The following is a 19,847-nucleotide window of genomic DNA, read 5'->3' as shown; positions in this document are numbered from 1 at the left end:
AGGGGTCTGGCAGGGCCGGGCAGGGCCGAGCCGGGCAGGGCAGGGCAGGGAGGGGTCTGGCAGGGCCGAGCAGGGCCGGGCAGGGCAGGGAGGGGTCTGGCAGGGCCGGGCAGGGAGGGGTCTGGCAGGGCCGAGCGGGGCCGGGCAGGGCAGGGCAGGGCATGGAGGGGTCTGGCAGGGCCGGGCAGGGCAGGGCATGGAGGGGTCTGGCAGGGCCGGGCAGGGCAGGGCAGGGCAGGGAGGGGTCTGGCAGGGCCGAGCAGGGCCGGGCAGGGCAGGGCAGGGCATGGAGGCGTCTGGCAGGGCCGGGCAGGGCAGGGCAGGGAGGGGTCTGGCAGGGTCTGGCAGGGCCGGGCAGGCAGCGGGGGCGGTGCGGAGCCCGGCCCGGCCCCGGCGGGGCGGGTTCAGGGGACGGCCGTGGGGCCGGCCCGCCCTGCCGTGCCCTGCCCGGCTCTCCGCGGTGCCGATGGGGCTGCGGGCCTGGCTGCGCTCGCTCGGCTGCTGCGGCTGCTGCTGCGGCGGGGAGGCGGCGGCGCCCGAGAAGGAGCCCCTGATCAGGTGAGACCCGGCCCGGGATGTGCCCACCCGGAGCCTTCCCCCGCTGTCCCCTGCCCGCTCCCCGCGCTGTCACCGCCGCTGGAGCGGGGCTCCATCCCTGCCAGAGCCATCGCGGCTCCGGAGGGATCTTCCCCGGCTCTCTTTCCGCCCGGGTTCTGCCACAGGGGCTGGACTCCCTGTGACAGCAGGAGCCCTGCCCGCGCATCCCCTCGGGGTTCCCCGGCCCTAGGGACGGTCCAGCGCTCCTCTTTCCACGGTGGGATTTCAATGGAGGAGCTGAGGCACTGAGCTAAAAGGGGACCCTGCATCCCTGACCCACTGCCGGCAGCTCTGAGTTGTGCAGAGTTCTGTTCGCAGGCTGGGCTCGCAGAATCGCAGAATGGACTGGGATGGAAGGGACATTAAAGCTCATCCAGTTCCACGCCCTGCCATGGCAGGGACACCTTTCACTATCCCAGGCTGCTCCACGCCCTGTCCAACCTGGCCTGGAACACCTCCAGGGATCGGGCAGCCTCAGCTTCTCTGAGCAACCTGTGCCAGGGCATCACCACCTTCACAGGGAAGAATTTCTTCCTAGCACCTAATGTAAATCTCTCCTCGTTTCGTTTAAGACCGTTCCCCCTTGTCCCATCACTATCTGCCCCGGTAAAAAGTCACTCTCCCCTTTAGGCGCTGGAGCCTTCCCTTTTCCAGGTGAACACCGCAGCTCTCCATGCGGCTCCATTCAGGGATGCGGGGCGGAGATGGATGCTCGGCAGAGCCGGCTCTAAGAGGGAGCTGCGTGTGCTGCTCGCTGGGGAGCAGCTCCTGCTCTGCTGCTCTCGGTGCACAGAGCGTGAGCTTGGGGCTGTTGTATGGACAGATCCTCCCTGACCCGTGGAGAAGAGCCGTGCAAGCACTTAAAGAGGGCTTGCATGAGGTAAAACACCGGTGTTTTGCTGCAGCTCTCCCCCTTTCCCCGATGCCAGCCCCGGGATGGAGCCGGGGCCGTGCCCTCCCTGTGCCAGACGCGTTCGGGGAGCAGGGTGGGATGCTCCCTGCATGGGTAACAGCAGAGCTGGGCACACACGGCTTCAAAGTGCCCTGGTAAAGCAGTTACCTAAATAATGACCGGCTAATCCCAAGCATGGGGCCTCCGGGCCAGGAAATTGGCATTAACCTCCCGGGAGCCGGGCACACGTGTGGAGAGGCTCCCGCTGCTGCCCCGTGTCCCTCCCCGGGCACCTGGCTTTAGTAAAGGGCCCCAGATCCAATTAATGCTGGCCCCAAGGAGGAAAGGCTCTGGAAATTCTGGGAATTGGAAAGGCACCTGCTCTTATACACGTGTGCCAGCATAATTAATCTAACAGCCTCCCTAACAGCCTAATTGCTGCCCCTGACCGGGCAATGCTTGCCCCTTCTTGGGGGGCTGTGGGGTCTCATTTCATAGTGAGGATCTTGCAATAGCTTGCTGGATTTGTTTTTACTGCAGTGCTGTTTAAAGTGAATGAATTGCTTGAGGTTTCAGCTCTTTTAGCTGAGTTATAGGTTTGGGAACTGCTGTTGCAAAGCATCCAGGCTGCTTGGTTGTCTCTTGATGTGTGAAGATGGGGTCTGGCTTGGATGGTGCACTCAGGATGAAAATCAACTAAATATTTGGGCTCCAAATGCTGAAATTTAATGTGAACTGAAAGCCCCCTGGAGCAGCAATGATGAAACATTGGTGCTCATAATTTTCTGGATAAAATCCACAATATAAAATGCTCCCTGTCCCTTCTGGTCCCACAGAGATTCCTTAACCTGCACAGCCTCTGCTGTCCCCGTGCTTCTTTTCTCCCTCCCATTTTTTCCTTTGCAATGTTGCTTGCAAGAGCTGTTGGCAGAGCTGTCTGTGCTGGTATGGATTGGCTGACTCCTGGGCACTGCCACATGCCTTACAGGATGTTCCATGCTGTGATTTGGAAATGGGAATGTGCTGGGAAGGGCCCTTCGAGCTGTGAGGGAGGGAGTGGCTTAGAAAAGCTCAGGTGTGGCAGTGTTATTGCTAAATACTGGTGTTTTAAGTAATTCAAATGTTAGGCATACTTACTGGGGTAAATGCCTGAGTGGGAAGAAGCTCAGCATGGGAGTGAACTCCTGCTGATGGCACAGCTGGCTCCTGAGGGCTCCCTCCCTGTCTGCTGCACCATTGAAAAATGGTTGTGCCCCTCCACACCCTCCAAGTTACCTTTGTTTGCTTGTCTTTAATGAGAGATTATAAGAGATTATCTTTCCCCTTATTACCTGTTGCTCAGGTTTTTGGGTGGTTGAAAGTCTAATTAACCTCCCTGCTGGAATGCTGATGGGAATTAGTTTTTTTTCCTATTTCATCTATGTGCTGGAGCTCCTCTTAGCCTCCTTTTAGGCTTGGTGCCATGGCACCCACAGTGTTACCTGAAATTTTTCTGGATGGGTTCCTTGGGAAAGGAATGGGGTTTGGGTAGCAAACAAAATAAACAGTGGGTTGCTCTGACAAGAAGTGAGCAGGGATTGCCAGAGGGTGATAAGGCCAAAAATAGTTCTCCACTTGTATTGTTCTGCTGAAGCAGCTGGACACCTTGCTTAGACACTTTATGGAAATCCCCTGCTAAAGGTTCTCTTGGCAGAAGTGTCCTTGTTTAAAAATCGCACATAAAGGGATTTATATGCAACATAAAGCCATAAAACACAGAACTGCCCCAGTGCAGGGAAAAGCTCCCCACCTCTTGTGAGGACAGCCTTCCCAGAAGATGATGCTCAGCTTTGCTAAGCAAATAAAGCCCGGAGTTCATTAGAAGGCTGAGGACATTCCCATTGCCAAAATAGATGGGGCTGAATATCCTTTCCTTGCCTTGTCTGTTGTTGCATGGCACAGTGCATCGCTGCAGCTCTGAGAGGGGAGCTGCTGGGCGGGGGCACCTGTGGGCACTGCATGGTTTGGTTTGAACCATGGCCTGCCTGCTCAGGATGGAAAAAAAAGAAAACAAAAAAAAGGGAAAAAACCTCTGTCCTCCCATTCCCCCTGCTCTCTGGGAGAGGGGAGGGCACAGCAGTGGGCACTGGGAGGGCAGCCTGGTGCTGATCTGCCTGACCCTGTGTCCCTGCAGGGACAGTAACCCGTGGGTATCCCTGCAGTAACAACAACCCTTACATGTGCCTGCAGTGATAACAACTCCTGTGTGTCCCTGCAGTGACAGCAACCCCTGCAGTGACACTAACCTGTGTGTCCCTGCAGTGACAACAACCCTTACATGTCCCTGCAGTGATAACAACACTTACATGTCCCTGCAGTGACAGTAACCCCCGGGTGTCCCTGCAGTGACAGCAACACTTACATGTCCCTGCAGTGATAACAACTCCTATGTGTCCCTGCAGTAACAACAACCCCTGCAGTGACAGTAACCCCCGGGTGTCCCTTCAGTGACGATAACCTGTGTGTCCCCGCAGTAACAACAACCCTTACATGTCCCTGCAGTGACAATAACCTGTGTGTCCCTGCAGTGACACTAACCTGTGTGTCCCTGCAGTAACGACAACCCCTGCATGTCCCTGCAGTGACAATAACCTGTGTGTCCCCGCAGTAACAACAACCCCTACATGTCCCTGCAGTGACACTAACCTGTGTGTCCCCACAGTAACAATAACCCCTACATGTCCCTGCAGTGACACTAACCTGTGTATCCCCGCAGTGACAATAACCTGTGTGTCCCTGCAGTGACACTAACCTGTGTGTCCCCGCAGTAACAACAACCCTTACATGTCCCTGCAGTGACACTAACCTGTGTGTCCCCGCAGTAACAACAACCCCTACATGTCCCTGCAGTGACACTAACCTGTGTGTCCCCGCAGTAACAATAACCCCTACGTGTCCCTGCAGTGACACTAACCTGTGTGTCCCCGCAGTAACAACAACCCCTACGCGTCGTTCGGGGCCACGCTGGCGCGGGATGAGGAGCAGAACCTGTGGAGCACCCCACACGACGTGACCCACACCGAGGCCGACGACGACCGCGTGCTCTACAACATGATCGTGGTCAGGAACCAGCTGGACAAGGACTCGGAGGTGAGGGCTGGGCTGGGCTGGGTGTGGTGAACCACAGCATCACAGGAGGCTTTGGGATGGAAGGGACCTCAAAGCTCAGCCACCCTCTGCCATGGGCAGGGACACCTTCCCTATTGTATTTGCTGGGAAAGTCCTGACAAAGGCAGGAGTGATGCATCTGACTCCATGTTCTCGGAAGGCTGAGTTATTACTTTATAATACTATATTATATTAAAGAATACTGTAACTATACTAAAGAATACAGAAAGGATACTTACTGAATGCTAAAAAGTTAATAATGAAAACTCGTGACGCTTTTCAGAGTCCCAACACAGCTTGGCCCTGATTGTATGAATCAGAATCCAATGGAACAATCACCTGTGGGTGAACAATCTCCAAACACATTCCACATGAGCACAACACAGGAGAAGCAAATGAGATAAAAATTGTTTTCCTTTTCTCTGAGGCTTCTTGGCTTCCCAGGAGAAAAATCCTGGGTGAAGGGATTTTTTTGAGAGAATGTGAATGCCACATTCCACTATCCCAGGTTCCTCCAAGCCCTGTCCAACCTGGCCTTGGACACTTGCAGGGGTGTGCCAGACACAGCTTCTCTGGGCACCCTGTGCCCACCACCTTCCCTCAGCACCCTCTCGAAAGAGATATTTTTCCTAATATCCTGTCTAAAGCTCCCCAGACTGTGGTTTTGGTTGGATATTTCCCTGGTTTGTCCTTCCCATGGGCAGGCACTGTGGGGCCGTGTTGGGTTCACTCTGCTCCAGAGGGATGCAGGGCAATTATCGGGGAGCAGGGAACTGGCACGGCTCTAGTGGGAAGGGAAAAGTCATGGCTGTTACATAAAGGCTGTTGTGCAGCCCTGATTTCCTCTGCTAAGGCACTCAGTGCAAAGGAGATTGCAGTGGCCTGATTAGGAGCAGGCTGGAGCAAACTGTGACACATTTTCCCCTCTCTGATTGCTTTCATGATGCCAGAACGTTTGCAGGGAAGCCTGAAGGCTTCGTGTTTAACTTCAACGTGATCCTGCTTCATCCAAGAGTCTGCAGGAGTGTAACTGTTTCTCTCTCTCTAAACCAAAAGCCAGCTCAGCTTTACAAGGAGCCTTAAACCCCAGAGAAATCAAAATTACAGTTTTAATTAGCTAAAAGAGGTAATGATATGCTTGTATACAGTTGGTCAGTATCCCCACTTAAGGGGTTGTTTTTTAGTGAGTTTAATTTAATGTGATGTTTACAATGGGTGGTTTTGAAACAACATTTTCATGGTTGCATGTGACCTTTATGGCTCAGACTGGAGATCTTCCCCCCCACCACTGCTGCTCTCTCTAGCTTAGCTGCTTGTCTGAGAGAAGCCAGGCAGCTTCCTCCATCCCCAAGTGGCTGCAGGAAACAAGGACAGCTCCATTTAGGGGCTGCACTGATGCACAGCAGTGTTGTGTGTCACCCTCGTTCAGGGGGCAGGGAAGAGTGTCACTTATGGCTGAGCAGGAAAGTGCTCCTGCATGTCCTAAACCCAGTGTGCCTGCCTGCCCTAAATCCTGCCCTCAGTGTATCTGTAGGGTTTTTAGCAGCTCTGAGCAGTCCCTGTGGAAAAAGAAAGCCCAAAACTCACAGGGCTTCCTCTCCATAGCAAAGGACACATACTCTGCTTTTTCATGCAGTGCAATCAATAGAAAGCCTGGAGAGCACAACATCAGGACAACAGTGAGGAAAGTTTTGAGGAAATCCTTTATCCACACTATGCACTTGCTTTGAGTGTGGCCTGTGCCCTTTGCAGCCCAGGACTGGCAGCAGCTCTGCTCTCCCCTCTTACAGCTGGGAAACTGAGGCACACAGGGAAGCCCAGCAGGCTCTTGCTGGGTGGCTGGGACAGCAAAGCCAGCATTCCTGCTCTTGGGCCCTGGTGCCAGAATCTCTCCTTACTCCAGCAAGCATTTAAAACTAGGCCAGATTGCAGTGCCCTCCCCTCCTAATGAGACTTCAGCTCAGAGGGAGAGAAGAAAGTCTGCTTGCAGAACAACACTGTGCTGCAAAAGCCAGCATCTGCTTGGGGGGCTGCTCTGCCCCCAAATCCCCAGGGTGAGCCTCTGCATACTGCAGGACTGAGGATGGAGGAACAGTTTTCTTGTGTGGTGCAGAGTGTTACAAAACCATAGGTACTTCCTGTGGTTAAAACTGCCTGAAAGGAGAACTTGCTGCATTTCTGCTCCTTCATTTAACAAAGAAATTGTGGTGTGCAGGGCACTCACTGTGGGCTTTGCCATTCCCCACCTGTACCTCAGGGATTTCCCAGCACAGGCCTGTGGAAGGATCCCAAAGAGCAGGCAGCTGTCCATTGTGTTCTGATCTGCATGGCCCCATCCTGGCAGTGCTGGTGGTCAGTTTTTTGTCCCCACATGGGGCAGGACCCACACATGATCCATGTGGAGCTGTGTCTTCTTCCTATCCCAGCTGGCAGCCCCATCCCAAGCTCAGTGTGTTCTTAGCTTGCACAGGGAAAAGCAGGAAAGCCATTGCTGAGGGGCTGATCAAGCAGATACAGCCTTTGAGGATCAGAGCTGCCATCACAGCTTTTGAATTCCAGGATCATGTTTCAAATATGGGGAAAATGGGAGGTTTTGTCCCTCCTCTGGCTCTGCACTGTTGTAAGGTAAAATAAATGTGAGATCTGGGGCTGTTGCTGGGCTAATGACTGTGAGGTGCACAGAGTCCCCTTCATGAGGTCCCCTCTGGGGTGGCCCTGGTTTCTCCATGGGCTCTGCTGGGGTGTGTGGAGTTACCCAGCTGTGGGCAGGGAGCTGTGCACCAGTCCTGGCTTCAGAGAAAGAGCCAGGGCAGCTGTGCCACAGCTCTGGGAACAGAAACTAAAGGTGACATTTTGCATGGTGACAGGAAAACCCCCTGTTCTCATGGCTTGCTGTAAATGCAGTGTTTCTCTCTTCTCTTGGCTCATTCCCTAGGGAAAGGTGGGATCACAAACCCCATAGCAAAGGCAATTCCTCAGCCTGCATCCCTGCCAGGGGCCTGGCTGCCAGAGCAGCACTGGCATGACCCCCCTGAAAAGCCCATTAATGAGCTGGCAAGGCCTATTTTTCTTTCTCCTCCTGCTCTCCTACAGGATTATTCTTTTCTAAACAGGTCACAGAGAAGGTCAGAATTGTGACCAGCTGTTACTGGGGCACAGAGAGGTGATGGGATTTATCCAGGGCTGGGGATGCTGGCTGGGGAGCCCAAACCCAACCCTCTTTAATGTCTGCATGCCTCTCTCAAATTGAATCCAATTTAAGCTTCTTCTGAGATGTCAGTCTGTAGTTTATATTTGTGTTTTATCTTTCTTCAGCTGCTTCCAGTGGAGCCAGAGCAGGAGCATCCCTGGCACCTGCCTGCACTGATATTCTGCAGTCTTTCCCTGATAACTCTGTTTTGACCTCATTTCTAAAATAACTCTTGAACAGAGTGGTGACCTCAATTGCTTTTAAGAGAATAAAGGCAATGGATTTGGTAGAGAAGTGTTCTGGCAGCATGAAGAAAGCTCCCTAGTAATTAGGAAACTTTCATATGATCAGGGATGAGAACCTGGACAGTGCTGCCTGTTCTCTTGGCACATTTTTTCCCAGAGCTCTGAGTTATGTACCAGCCTGGCTTATTCCATGTCATTTGGCATTTGCAGCTTTAGTGTTTCACACTAGAGAGTCTGGGGAGTTTTTCCAGATAAATATTTGAAGGGCTGAGCATGTAGAGAAGGGAGGGAGAGGGGTTTCCCTCCTGCTCCTGGGATATTCTTGACTCACACACTCGGGGTTTTCTCAAGCCCTCACTGGTATCTGTTGTAGGTTTAAAGGGCAAAACTGACTGCAAAAAAACAGGCCTGGGAACTGCAACCTGCTTTGGTTTCCTGTGGTTAACTCAGATTTTGGGAAAAGAGTTAAAAGCTTTTAAGAGTTAAAGGATTGCTTTGGAGTGCATGGCTGGGATGTCCCAGACACACCCCATGTTTGTGTGTCAGTCTCCCCCTGTGCTTTCAAGCCTCCTCCCTGGCCCAGGAGTTTGCGATTCCCAAGAAGGCTGAGGGAGAGGGGATTGGTGTGCAGCCCCTGCCCTGCCTGAGCGGCCCTGTGATCTCACAGGATCCCTCCCCAGAGCCTCTGATCTCGCCCTTGCCTGGGCACGGGCAAGGCAAGCTCTGCTCTTCCTGTGCTGTGCAGCTCAAGGGAGATGCTTGTTAGAATAATTTTGGGTGTGGAGAGATGCTCTTGAGTTGGTTCCCTCATTAAAGGCACACAGAGCACAGCCCATGGCAGTTCAGGTGTCGCTGCTGGAAGGAATTGCCTGGGAAGTTCCAGTGGTTTCTGAGACTGATTGAGAGCGGGGCATGAGTCCCTGTGAGAGCTCAGCCCAATCTCATCCTGATAATCTCTGCTTCTCTGGTCTTTTTCCATGGCTGGGAGCATCCTCCTCCCAGCAGTCTCTATAGAAAGATGAACAGATGCAGCTTCATGCTCAGGCAAAATAAATCCTACCAGAACAAGAGGTCCCACCCAGGCACCACAGTTCAGCATCATTTTGTGATTTAAGCATCAAAATCATTCCTTTGCACACTCCCCAGACTCTCCATCAACAGGGCACTGTCAGAGCTCCCCTGGGACTGAACATTCACCACACTCACTTCCATAACACAGCTCAGACACTGTGCTGTACAAGAAAGCCATAACCTAGATTCCCTTAAAACAAAAACAGACAAGGGAAAGCACGCTGCTGTTAATCCAGAGAAAATCAGGAGCAGCTTCCCTGCATGCTAAGCACTGCTCTCCATGCTGAGAGAGGAGCCTGGCTCCTACCACAGGGTAAATCCCCATGGCCCTGGAAGCTGCTGCTGGGTGCCAGGAGGCCACATTTTGTCAGAGGAGCATCTTTCCCAGCGGCCCAGCTCCCTGATTCCACAGCGTGAAGCAGGCCTGGGATCACAGTGGCTGTCTGGAGGGGCTGTCTGCACTGGGGGCCTTGTTTCTCTCCATGGGAGGGCAAAGACACCCAGCTATTCCCCACCAGCATGCCCAGACTGGCTCCCTCTCCTTTCTGCCCGTGCCAGGGGGTCACGAGAGGGCTGAGACGTTTCCAAGGAGCCCCGGCCAGCGGGGAGCAAGGCGTCGTGCAGCTTTTCAGCCTCTGTCTAAAAACTCTCCAGTTTTCAATAAACTTCCCACAAAGCTTGGACGTAATAACCCCCCTCTTTTGTTTTCCACTCAGAGCAGCTCAGTTCCCAGCTCTGAGCTGGGAGAGGAGAGTCCTGCCCCTGCCTCATTCCTCTGTGCAAACAGCAAAGCTGGTCTCAAGTGCCACTCCAGGAGAGAGGGAAATGTGCCTCTGGAAGGGGATTTTGTTTTCTGGGAGTGAGTGGCTGTGGCAGAGCTGGTTCTCCTGCTCTCCTGACCTGAAGTCACCACTGCCTTAACCCTGCTAGCTGCTTTTTCCAAAGTGTAATCCCCAGGGCTTCCTGTGCTGATCAGCAGGAAAACAGGCTTGGCTTTAAATCTCTGCTGTCATGCCATGTCAGCCACAATCAGGGAAAAAAACACTAAGGAATCTTCAAATCTTTATGGAATTAAGTCAGCTCTTTGACCAATTCCCAGAAAACAATGGGATTTTTAACATAGAACTGATCTCTGTGGGTGCTGTTTTGCTGCTCTGAACCCAGCATGGCCTGCAGGAAAATCTCAGGGTGACAGCACAGATTAACACCTGTTTATTCTTCAGGAGCCCATCTAGGTAATCCCCTGCTGAGAAATGAGATTAATTAAGGTTGTTACTGGAAGGAAGTTATCAGGTGATGTTGTCACCCTGCTGTTGGGCTTCTTCTAAAAATGCACCCTTTGCATTGATTAAACTCAGCTAGGAAGAGCTGGGAAAAGTGCTCCTGGTTTTCTTGCATTTCCACAGGAATGCATGCCTATGGAATCATGGAATCATTTAGGTTGGGAAAGTCAGCTGAGATCATTGAGTCCAGCCATTAAGCCAGCACTGCCAAGCTCATTGCCAATGAAACTTGTGCAGTTGTGTTTAGATGTGCTGGTGTGACTTTAATAAATGACCCCAATGTCCCATTATCCAGCTCTAAAGCTGGAGGTCCAGTGCAATATTTCAGCTGTGCAGTGAAGTGAGGCTTTAACTGCAGCACCTGGCAGCTACTCAGGGTTATCAGATCAGATGGCTCCAGTTCAGCCCTCATCCATCCCTGGGCTCCTCTTTCAAAAGAGGTACCCTGATCTTTAAAAAAAGTCTGGTTTTCTTGTTTTCTAGTACTTCTGAACACCTGCCTGCTCCAGTTCATGCCAAACAGGGCTCCATGTCTGACTGAGGAGCAGTTGTCACCAATGCCTGAGCTAAATTCTGTAATTCCAGGGAAACTGAAAGCAGTTTGGAACAGAGAAGACACAGAAATGCTGAGCCAAGTGTCAAGCTAAATATTCTGTGTTGGTCAGTGCAATTTCTTCCAGGGGCAGCAGCAGCCTGGTCATTGACCTTCACAGCCACCACCTCACCAGCTCTGCACCTCTGGCTCCCTTCCTCAGAGCTGAAATTCCTTGGAAAGCAGCAGATCCCAATGACTGAGTGTCTCTCACCCCTCTGTTTGCAGGAGTGGCAGAAGCTCAACTATGACATTTACACTTTACGGCAGACCCGGAAAGAAGTGAGGAGCAGGTGGAAACACATTCTGGAGGATTTAGGTAAGCTGGAGGCCAAAGGGATGTAATTGCAGTGGTACTGAATGCCAGATCCCACCATGGCTGAGGATGGAACAGCTCCACAAAATCAAGCTGGAGAGGAGGGAAGTAAAAGGAGGTTGCTGAGCAATGCCCTCAGGTGTCCCACGTGGTACCTGAGGCTCAGGCATGGGGAGGGGACAGGGACACCGTGTCTGCAGGCACATCAAAAGCCCATGATCACCTTCCAAGCCCATGATAACATGCACAGTCATCCATTTCGAGCTTCCTTGTGGAAAACTTGCAGTGGGAGTTCACCCAGGGTTTTCCCAAACAAGATAAGCAGGAAGGAATGAATATTCCTTTCAGATGGGAACACAGATACATCTGTTTGGTTTCCTTAGCCAATGGCAGCTGATCAGAGCTAAGCCTTTCACCTCATTTGCTCCCAAGTGGGTTTGAAATATTCTTCCACCAAGTGGAATTGCTCCACAGGAACCCTCCTACTGCTGTTCCCAAGTGCTGGTGGTGCGTGTGACTTTGGGCTTTTCCCAGTGGCCTGGCACACAGCATGTGACACTCAGGACGTGCCAGCACATCAGCTGGGTGACTTCCATCATGCTCTGGAGGTGGGTGGTGGCTGCTGAGAGGAGGATGAGTGAAGCTATTCTAGGATACCCTCAATGGGAGCCAGAGATGGGTATCTCAGCCACTCCTGCCCTACCTGCTATTCTGGCATTTGGGTGGGAGGAACATCATAAATCCACAACCAGCTGTCAGCCCTCATCTCCACCCAGCTGCTCACAGCAGGCCAAGCCCAAGAGGGATCACTTGGCATCCTTCCACCTCTCACTGCAGGCTGACAGAGGCTCTCCCACAGCCCTCTCTCTTCCACAGTGGCTCCAGGGATGTTCTGCAAAGGCTGGGGAAGCTTTGGGATCATTTGGCCTTAGTGACGCTAAATGAGCAACCAGATGTGAAACCTGCTGCTATCTTCTGTTATCTAGATTATCTTCTGTTATCTAGGCCTCTGCTTTAACCCACCACTCTCACCCCATAACTGTTTTCATGTGAGATGCATCACCACCAGCCCCCTGGAGCAGAACAAGGAGTTAATGGGAGCCATTGCATTTAGAGACCCTTCACTCACTCTAGTCCAGTTTTCCTCCCCTGGATACCCTTCCTGTAATTGATGCTGACTGCTGCAGGAACAATTAGCCTGGTGTTCATCACTGCCACAGGTTTAATCCCTGTTACCTGGTTTAGGGAGCCCCAGCAGCCCCGAAAGCTCTGGGAGCATCAGGAGCATGCAAGAGCTGAATCAGCACCCTGGGTTGTGCATGTTCACACATCTTTTCTCAGGAAAACCAGCAACAAACTCGCTGTGACTACTTTTGTGATTTATTTTCCCCACCAGCAGTTTATACCTGCCCCACAGCCTGCCTGAGGGAGTGCTGGTTTGTTTTAGGAAGTGGGGATGCAGCTGCCCAAGGCGGAGGGAGAATATGGAACCTTCCAAGAGCCTGAAGGGCTCAGGGATGACCCTTGACTTGTTTCTGTAACAATTCTTTCCCAGGTTTCCAGAAGGAAGCAGATTCCCTCTTGTCAGTGACCAAACTCAGCATCATCAGCGACTCTCAGAACATGAGCAAAGCCCGGGACATCTTGTTAAAGCTCTCAGAGGAGACCAACATCTTCCCCACCAGCTGGGAGCTGTCTGAGCGCTACCTCTTCGTGGTGGTGAGTTCTCTGAGCACACCTTCCTCCATCCAGCTCTGCTGAGGGAGCTGGGGGTGTTCAGCCTGGAGAAAAGGAGACTCAGGGGTGACCTGTTCACTCTACAACTCCCTAAAAGGTGCCTGTGCTCAGGTGGGGTTGGGCTCCTGCTCCAGGCAGCACTGACAGAACCAGAGGACACAGCCTCAAGCTGCACTAAGGGAAATACAGGTTGGATATCAGGAAAAAGTTTTTTACAGAAAGAGTGATAAAGTTCTGGAATGGCCTGCCCAGGGAGGTGGTGGAGTGACCATCCCTGCATGTGTTTAACAAAGCCTGGATGTGGCAGTGGTTTGGTTGAGGTGTTGGGGCTGGGTTGGACTCAGTGATTCTGAAGGTCTCTTCCAACCTGGTGATTCTGTGAAAAGATGAGACCTAATGTCTGAGAGTGGCTGTGGACGGAGGGCTGAGACAGAGTGGAAATTTTCCAGAGTAGAAATCCATTTGGATTTAGGTGAAATGTACATCTTTGAGTTAAGTCTGTAGCTTGCTAACACGGCTGTTTGGTCTGACTGCCCGTTCTCACAAAAACCTATACTTGAAGAAACTGCTTCAGCCTAAGGACAGAGATAAGGGAGGGCCCCTTGAACTCAGAAACAGACAGAGAGGCTGCTGCAGGAAACAGGGCAGGATGACCCAGGAGTTCTTTCTGTACTTTCTGATTAAAAAAAAACCCTAGCTGCAAGAAAAACGTGAAATCAGTAAAATGAATATTTATGAACCTATTGTGAAAGTCCATGCATATGGATTAGTAAGGGAGATAAAAGGAGATCTGGAGTTCCCAGAGGTACACATGTCCTTTTGAGGGGAGTGATCCCCACATGCATCCAGCACTGGAATAAACACACCAGCTTTACAACTTCCACAAAAGTTGTGGAGTTTGTTTTCTTTTCCACAATTCAGGGCCCTGGGCAGGGATGTCCCTGGAACACCCCAGAGTGACCACAATCCCCCTTCGTGAAAAACGCCAAACACTTGCTTATAAATTTTAAAAATTTAATAGTAATAAAATGGTTGTTGTAGCCATGATATTTTCTGAAAAATCCCTTTGCCAGGATTTTTCTCCTGAGAAGCTGTGAGGCCTCAGGAACAAAATGTAAACATTGATTATCTGCTGCTGTGGAATGCAACAGGTGCATCTGTGATTGATCTCATGTGGTTGTTTCTAATTAATGGCCAATCACAGTCAGCTGGCTCAGACTGTCTGGTCAGTCACAAGATTTTGTTGTCATTCCTTTTCTATTCTTAGCTAGCCTTCTGATGAAATCCTTTCTTCTACTCTTTTAGTATAGGTTTAATATACTATATATCATAAAATAATAAATCAGCCTTCTGAAACATGGAGTTAACATTCATATCTTTTCCCATGTTGGGGCTGCCTGCAAACAGCCACAGGTTATAAAAATAGATACAATTATAGAGTAATAATAATTTGGACAATTTGGATTAGGACAATATGAGACAATAGAAACAAAGAGTTACAGATGTCCAGGTACCTTTTTTGGGGTAGTATAAGCCCAAAAAAAGGACACATGTTAACAGAGGATTAACCCTTAAAATCAATAACCTGTTGCATATTCATACACTTCATACATGATGCATAAATTCCATTCAAACACAGGATTCTGTCTGGTCAGTGTCAACTTCCTCTGAATCCTAACAGTGCCTTTGCGGTGGGAAGAAGTTCATTTCTTCTGATAATGGGGCAATAAATTCTCTTTCTCTGAAAGATTTAGGTGTCCTGTGGCTGCTGAGTCCTCTCTTTAAAAAGTATTCTACACAGCATAGTTCCTATTTTAACATTTTTTTATAACCTAAAACTATATTTAACAACACTACTTAAGAGAATTGATGCCGCATTACTTTCTAACAGAACACATATAATATTCATTGTAATATTTATGAAAAGCCAACCCTAAAAGAGTCATTTTCCACACCCTTGTTTGGCAGGACCGCCTCATCGCCCTGGACGCCGCGGATGAGTTCTTCAAGATGGCCAGCGCGGTGTACCCCAAGCGGCCCGGCGGGGACCGGCTGGACGAGGCACCCCGCGCCCTGCAGAGCGTCCCCACGGTGCCCTGAGGGACCTGCCCTGGCGGTGTGACACAGCCAGCACTCCTGGGCAGGCTGCTGTGCCCGGGGCCAGCAGGACAGAGCCCTCCTGGTGGCCCTGTGGAGAAGGCGGTGGGCAGAGCAGGGCGAGCCGTGCCCGGCAGGAGCGCGCGTGGAAAGGGACGCTGGCACCACGGGGCTCCCAGGCGTGAAGGAGTGACAACTGGGACACCACTGGCCAGTAGTGTATGAAATAGGCACAGGGAGGATCTGCCGTGCAAGGCATTGCTGCCAGCGCCTCCAGGTCCAAGGGCTGTGAGGAAATGCACCTTTCACCTGCCTGCCACCTGCCGCTGTCCCCTCCCTCGAGCTGCCAGCCAGGAGGAGCAGCGAGACGGGAAAAACTCCTCTGTGTCTACAGCTCTGTGACTCTGTGCACTGCTCCTCATCCTCACCCCAGCCCTCCAGGCAGGTCCCAGGGGATTGGGAAAGAGGCAGGAGCTGTGCCAGGACAGGATTTAATTCCAGGCAGCAAAGCCTTGGAGCGGTGTCACAGTTGGGTGCCCCATCCCCAGCCATTCGTGGTTGAGGGATGTTTTGACATCTTAAAGGAAGGTAGAGTTTAGGAAGGTGCCAAGTTCAGAGCTGCTGAGAATTTGGCTCCTGGAACATTGGTTGCCCAGCATCTCAACCTATTTTGAAAAGTTTTGGTCTTAATTGCCTAAAAAAACCCCAGCACAAAGCTGCATGTACTGGCAATCTAAAAATCCTCATTACCAGCAGGGATGGTATAATGAACATCCTTTTTATCTTGGGGATTTGTCTGATAATGAGCAATAGTTTTTAAAACACTGGATTTGATAATTTAAAAACAAGTGGAAGTTCTTCACTGATGAACACACATGCTGCTAATTGGCCAGTTGAAAATGCTGGTTACACAGGGCCTCCCAAAGTAGCAAACCAGAGCTTTTATTTGTTTATACCTTCAGCATTTGAAAAAAATATATTTGTGAGCTGTTTTTGTTTGTCAGTCTTCCTGGGAAACATTTTTGTCAACTTAAAACAGCAGTGAAAGCTGAGTTTAATAAAGAAAACATTACAAAACCAGCCTTTCTTACTCACTCTGTGAACCTATCCAGGTAACAATGTTTATGTTGACTGCTGATAGCAAAAGGGTTGGGATATTTGTAGAGCCTCTGCAGCTTGTTCTCCACACACTTTAAATTGCCTGTTGACTTAGGAGAGTTACATTTGCCAGCCTAAGACAAAAGTCTTTGTAGGAGATGATGGGGATCAAATTTAATTTCAGTGGGATTTGGCATTAGGTACCCATTTCCTACTGAATTTATTTTTTTCTAGCAGGAGTTCAGCTGCCCTTTGCAAAACCTCCTGTGTTTTTATAGAAAATAAACTTTGGTGCACGACAAATCCAGGCTTTGATTTGAACAAATTGTTGTGGAACAGAGAGAGATCCGTGCCAAGGTGCCTGACACCACCCAAACCTCAGCCCTTGGCACGTTGTCCCTTACAGTGCCACCTGTTATTTAAAGCCACCTGATGAGTTTGGAAAGCTCAGAGGCAAGAAGAGAAATCCTTTCAGCTGTGCTGCTTTTTGTGAGCACGGAGGTCAGCGTTGAGCAGTGCCTGTGCAGAGCTGCCCCTCGCTGTCACGGCTGTCAAACCGGTTCTCATGTCACCAGAATGCATTTTGGTGGAACTTCATAGGGCAGGCTGCCCAAAAGGGACAATAATCAGGATTTCTAAGCGAGTTTAGCTGCTGAAGTAAGATCCCATGTGGGGGAAACGCTGAGTTTCTGAGTGCAGCCACAAGGAGGAGCTGGAATTTGTTGGATGAGAGCAGAGCCCTCGCTCCTTTCCACACTCGGGGAGGAGTAACCGGCTCAGAAGTTCTGTTTATGGACAAATCACAACAGCAACAGAGAAAAACCTGTCAGTCCCAACACTCAGCTAAAACTGGTCATGGGGTATCCTGAAAATATTGCAGCCTTTGGTGAAGTAGAAGGATGCAGAGCTTTGGAAAATCTGCAGCTTGAAAAATTATAGGAACCAGCAGAAATTATTTCCATATAGATGCAAGCTCAACTTGGTCATTCTGTCCACCTCCATAGGAAATGTCCTTTCATGCACTCGGGACAGGAGACCAATAAACAATATTTCAATTAGCAAAATGCAGAGAGCAATTTGTCCTTTCTAAATTCCACAGAAAATACCAGGGAGATGCACAATGGTCCTGGAATTCCTGCCCTAACAGAGCAATTCCCTTCTTCACTAGAAGCCATTTGGGATTTGATGCCCCACCACCACCCAGGCCTCCAGCTGCCATTCAGATGAGCTTGATCCCCCACTTGATATTTGGGGAGACGTTTTGAGCATCCTGTAGGTCCCAGGTGCCTCTGGGGAGCCAGACTCTGTTGGATTAAGTTCTTTTCTGACTTAGAGATGGGGTAACTGAGAGGGGCTTTAAAAACTTTTATTCTATTTTCAGTCTCATGAGAAGGGTGAGACAATACAGATGTTATAAATCACACCATCACAATCAGAAGCTATTTTTAAATTACAGTACATTATAAGTGTTTCTTGGCCTATCAGCTTTAGCCACACCATGCTTTAAACACCTTAAAGACAATTATCTAAAACTACCCCTCATGGGTCCCACTACAATGCATCTCTTTTAGTTCTATTTCTCCAAGGTATCCAGCCTTATTTGCAAGGCCATCCTTTGAAACTTGTTTCTAGCTCCATTTCTCTCTCAGCAATGTCTGTCCTATTCCATGGCATTTCTAAGTCAGCATTTCTTATCCCAAAGTTTGCATACAGATATGTGAGCCTTCTGTCAGCCTTTGAGAGTTCTCTCCAAATCCATTTCCCACAGGCATCCTGCCTGTCCCAGGTGCCCCTGGGGAGCCAAACCCTGCCCAAGTCCAGGGAATGTTCCAGCAGCTGCCTGGGAAGCGGAGGCTGTAGGAGAGCCCAGCGAACAGCAGATGCCACTGTTCCCTCAGCGTGGGAAAAATCCTGCTTACCATGCAGGGGAAATATTCCCAACCTTTTCTTGCATGCATCGAGTCTCTGGAGCCTGCAAGAACTGGATTCCTGTTAAAGGTTGGGGTTTAGACATTCAATAATGACTCTGGCTCTTTCCAGGAGATGGTGCCCAGCCCATCTCTCTTCCAGGGCTGGGGCCAGGGCCTGTGCTCCTGCTCGGAAGTGCCACTTGCCCTGAGGCTGGCTGCTGCAGGGATTAGCATCTTCACTAAGAACATTTATTTTTCTAAGTAGAGAGTGGTTTTGGTATCCCTTCCTTCAATCACGAAAGGAAAAAGACCAAGAATTCTTTAAAAAGAGTGATGTGAGAGAGTTTAAAGTACATCTGGGTTTACTTGGTTTCAGATATTTTTTTCACCCTCAACTTGACTTACATTTAGCTAATATTTCATCAGAAGAGAAAGAAAGAGAGAAAGAGAGAAAGAGGGAAAGAGAGAAAGAGGGAAAGAGGGAAAGAGGGAAAGAGAGAAAGAGAGAAAGAGAGAAAGAAAGAAAGAAAGAAAGAAAGAAAGAAAGAAAGAAAGAAAGAAAGAAAGAAAGAAAGAAAGAAAGAAAGAAAGAAAGAAAGAAAGAAAGAAAGAAAGAAAGAAAGAAAGAAAGAAAGAAAGAAAGAAAGAAAGAAAGAAAGAAAGAAAGAAAGAAAAAGAAAGCATTGATATTTTTTTGGTTTTTTTCATTGCTTCACTTGGATTTCTTCTCCTAGAATCACGGGATGGTTTGGTTGAGAAGAGACCTTAAAAATGTTCCACCCCCTGCCATAGGCAGGGACATCTCCACTGTCCCAGGGTGCTCCAAGCACTGTCCAACCTGGCCTGGAACATTTGCAGGGATGGGGCAACCACAGCTTCTCTGGGCATAATATTTTAACATTTTTGGGTCATGGGGAGCAGCACTGGAAAGTTCCCTTCCTCCAAATTAAAGCTAGGAAGTCAGGATAGTGTAATTAGTAGAGACCAGCTAGAAAAAACCACAAAAAACCATTGTGCATATGCATGTGTGGTTTCTTCTTTGTATTTCAAGTTTTCCTAGGACATATATCCAGAATTCAGCAGGATGAGCAAAAGAAAAACTGAAGTGTGGTGGAAATTGAGCTGCGAGCTGTAAGCCAGGCAGAAGGTGGCAGTGCAGGTGTTTGGTAAAGGCTGGAGAAGCAGCAGGCACAGGAGATGGAAGCAGTGGCCTGGAAGGGGTCTGGCTTATCCATTTTACTTGTTAGGGATGTAAATCACAGCCTAAGTTCTGATAAATAATGAGAATGGACACGGGAAAGAAAACTGTCATCTTTTAAATTTCAGCTGTAGGAAAAATTACCATTTCAAACTGCTCAGTTTCAATCATTTCCAACGTTAGAAATCCCAACACTTACACACTGTTCCTGGAGGGAAAGCTTGTACTTTTCTGGTCTAATGAGGATCACTAAGGTTGAGTGACTGGCCACAAAGTAGCTCTCCAGAAGCATTCCTTTGAAGACAAGCAACCATTTTTGTGTGGGGAGTCCTTGTTAAGCAAGTTGTGGATTATCAAAATCATTTCTTTGCCTCACAAATCGCAGACCTTGAGGACACATCCATCAGGAAGCTGTCCTTGCACAGGGGAGACCGTGGAGAAATCTCTTAATAAAACCCTTAGGAAAGACTGGCA

The 19,847-nt window shown here is 49.9% G+C and overlaps 1 protein-coding gene across 1 annotated transcript; it reads left to right on the top strand.

The window, feature by feature from the left end:
- Window positions 1-466: 466 nt before the first annotated feature.
- MREG (melanoregulin) lies at window positions 467-16,250 on the top strand. Its single transcript, XM_063162661.1, has 5 exons — window positions 467-558; window positions 4,459-4,618; window positions 11,246-11,336; window positions 12,889-13,052; window positions 15,039-16,250. Exons 1-5 carry the CDS (start codon window positions 467-469, stop codon window positions 15,168-15,170), a joined length of 639 nt encoding a protein of 212 aa, XP_063018731.1. The 3' UTR covers window positions 15,171-16,250.
- Window positions 16,251-19,847: the final 3,597 nt, after the last annotated feature.

This window comes from Melospiza melodia, chromosome 8, assembly GCF_035770615.1.
Source record: "Melospiza melodia melodia isolate bMelMel2 chromosome 8, bMelMel2.pri, whole genome shotgun sequence".
NCBI lineage: Eukaryota > Metazoa > Chordata > Aves > Passeriformes > Passerellidae > Melospiza > Melospiza melodia.
Note: the sequence above shows the minus strand (reverse complement) of the source record. Positions and strands in the feature narration are given on the sequence as shown.

Coding starts and splice junctions, on each gene's coding strand:
- MREG (XM_063162661.1), top strand. CDS start 467: ATGGGGCTGCGGGCCTGGCTGCGCTCGCTCGGCTGCTGCGGCTGCTGC. Junction 4,619..11,245: donor AGCTGGACAAGGACTCGGAG/GTGAGGGCTGGG, acceptor CTCTGTTTGCAG/GAGTGGCAGAAGCTCAACTA. Junction 13,053..15,038: donor AGCGCTACCTCTTCGTGGTG/GTGAGTTCTCTG, acceptor CTTGTTTGGCAG/GACCGCCTCATCGCCCTGGA.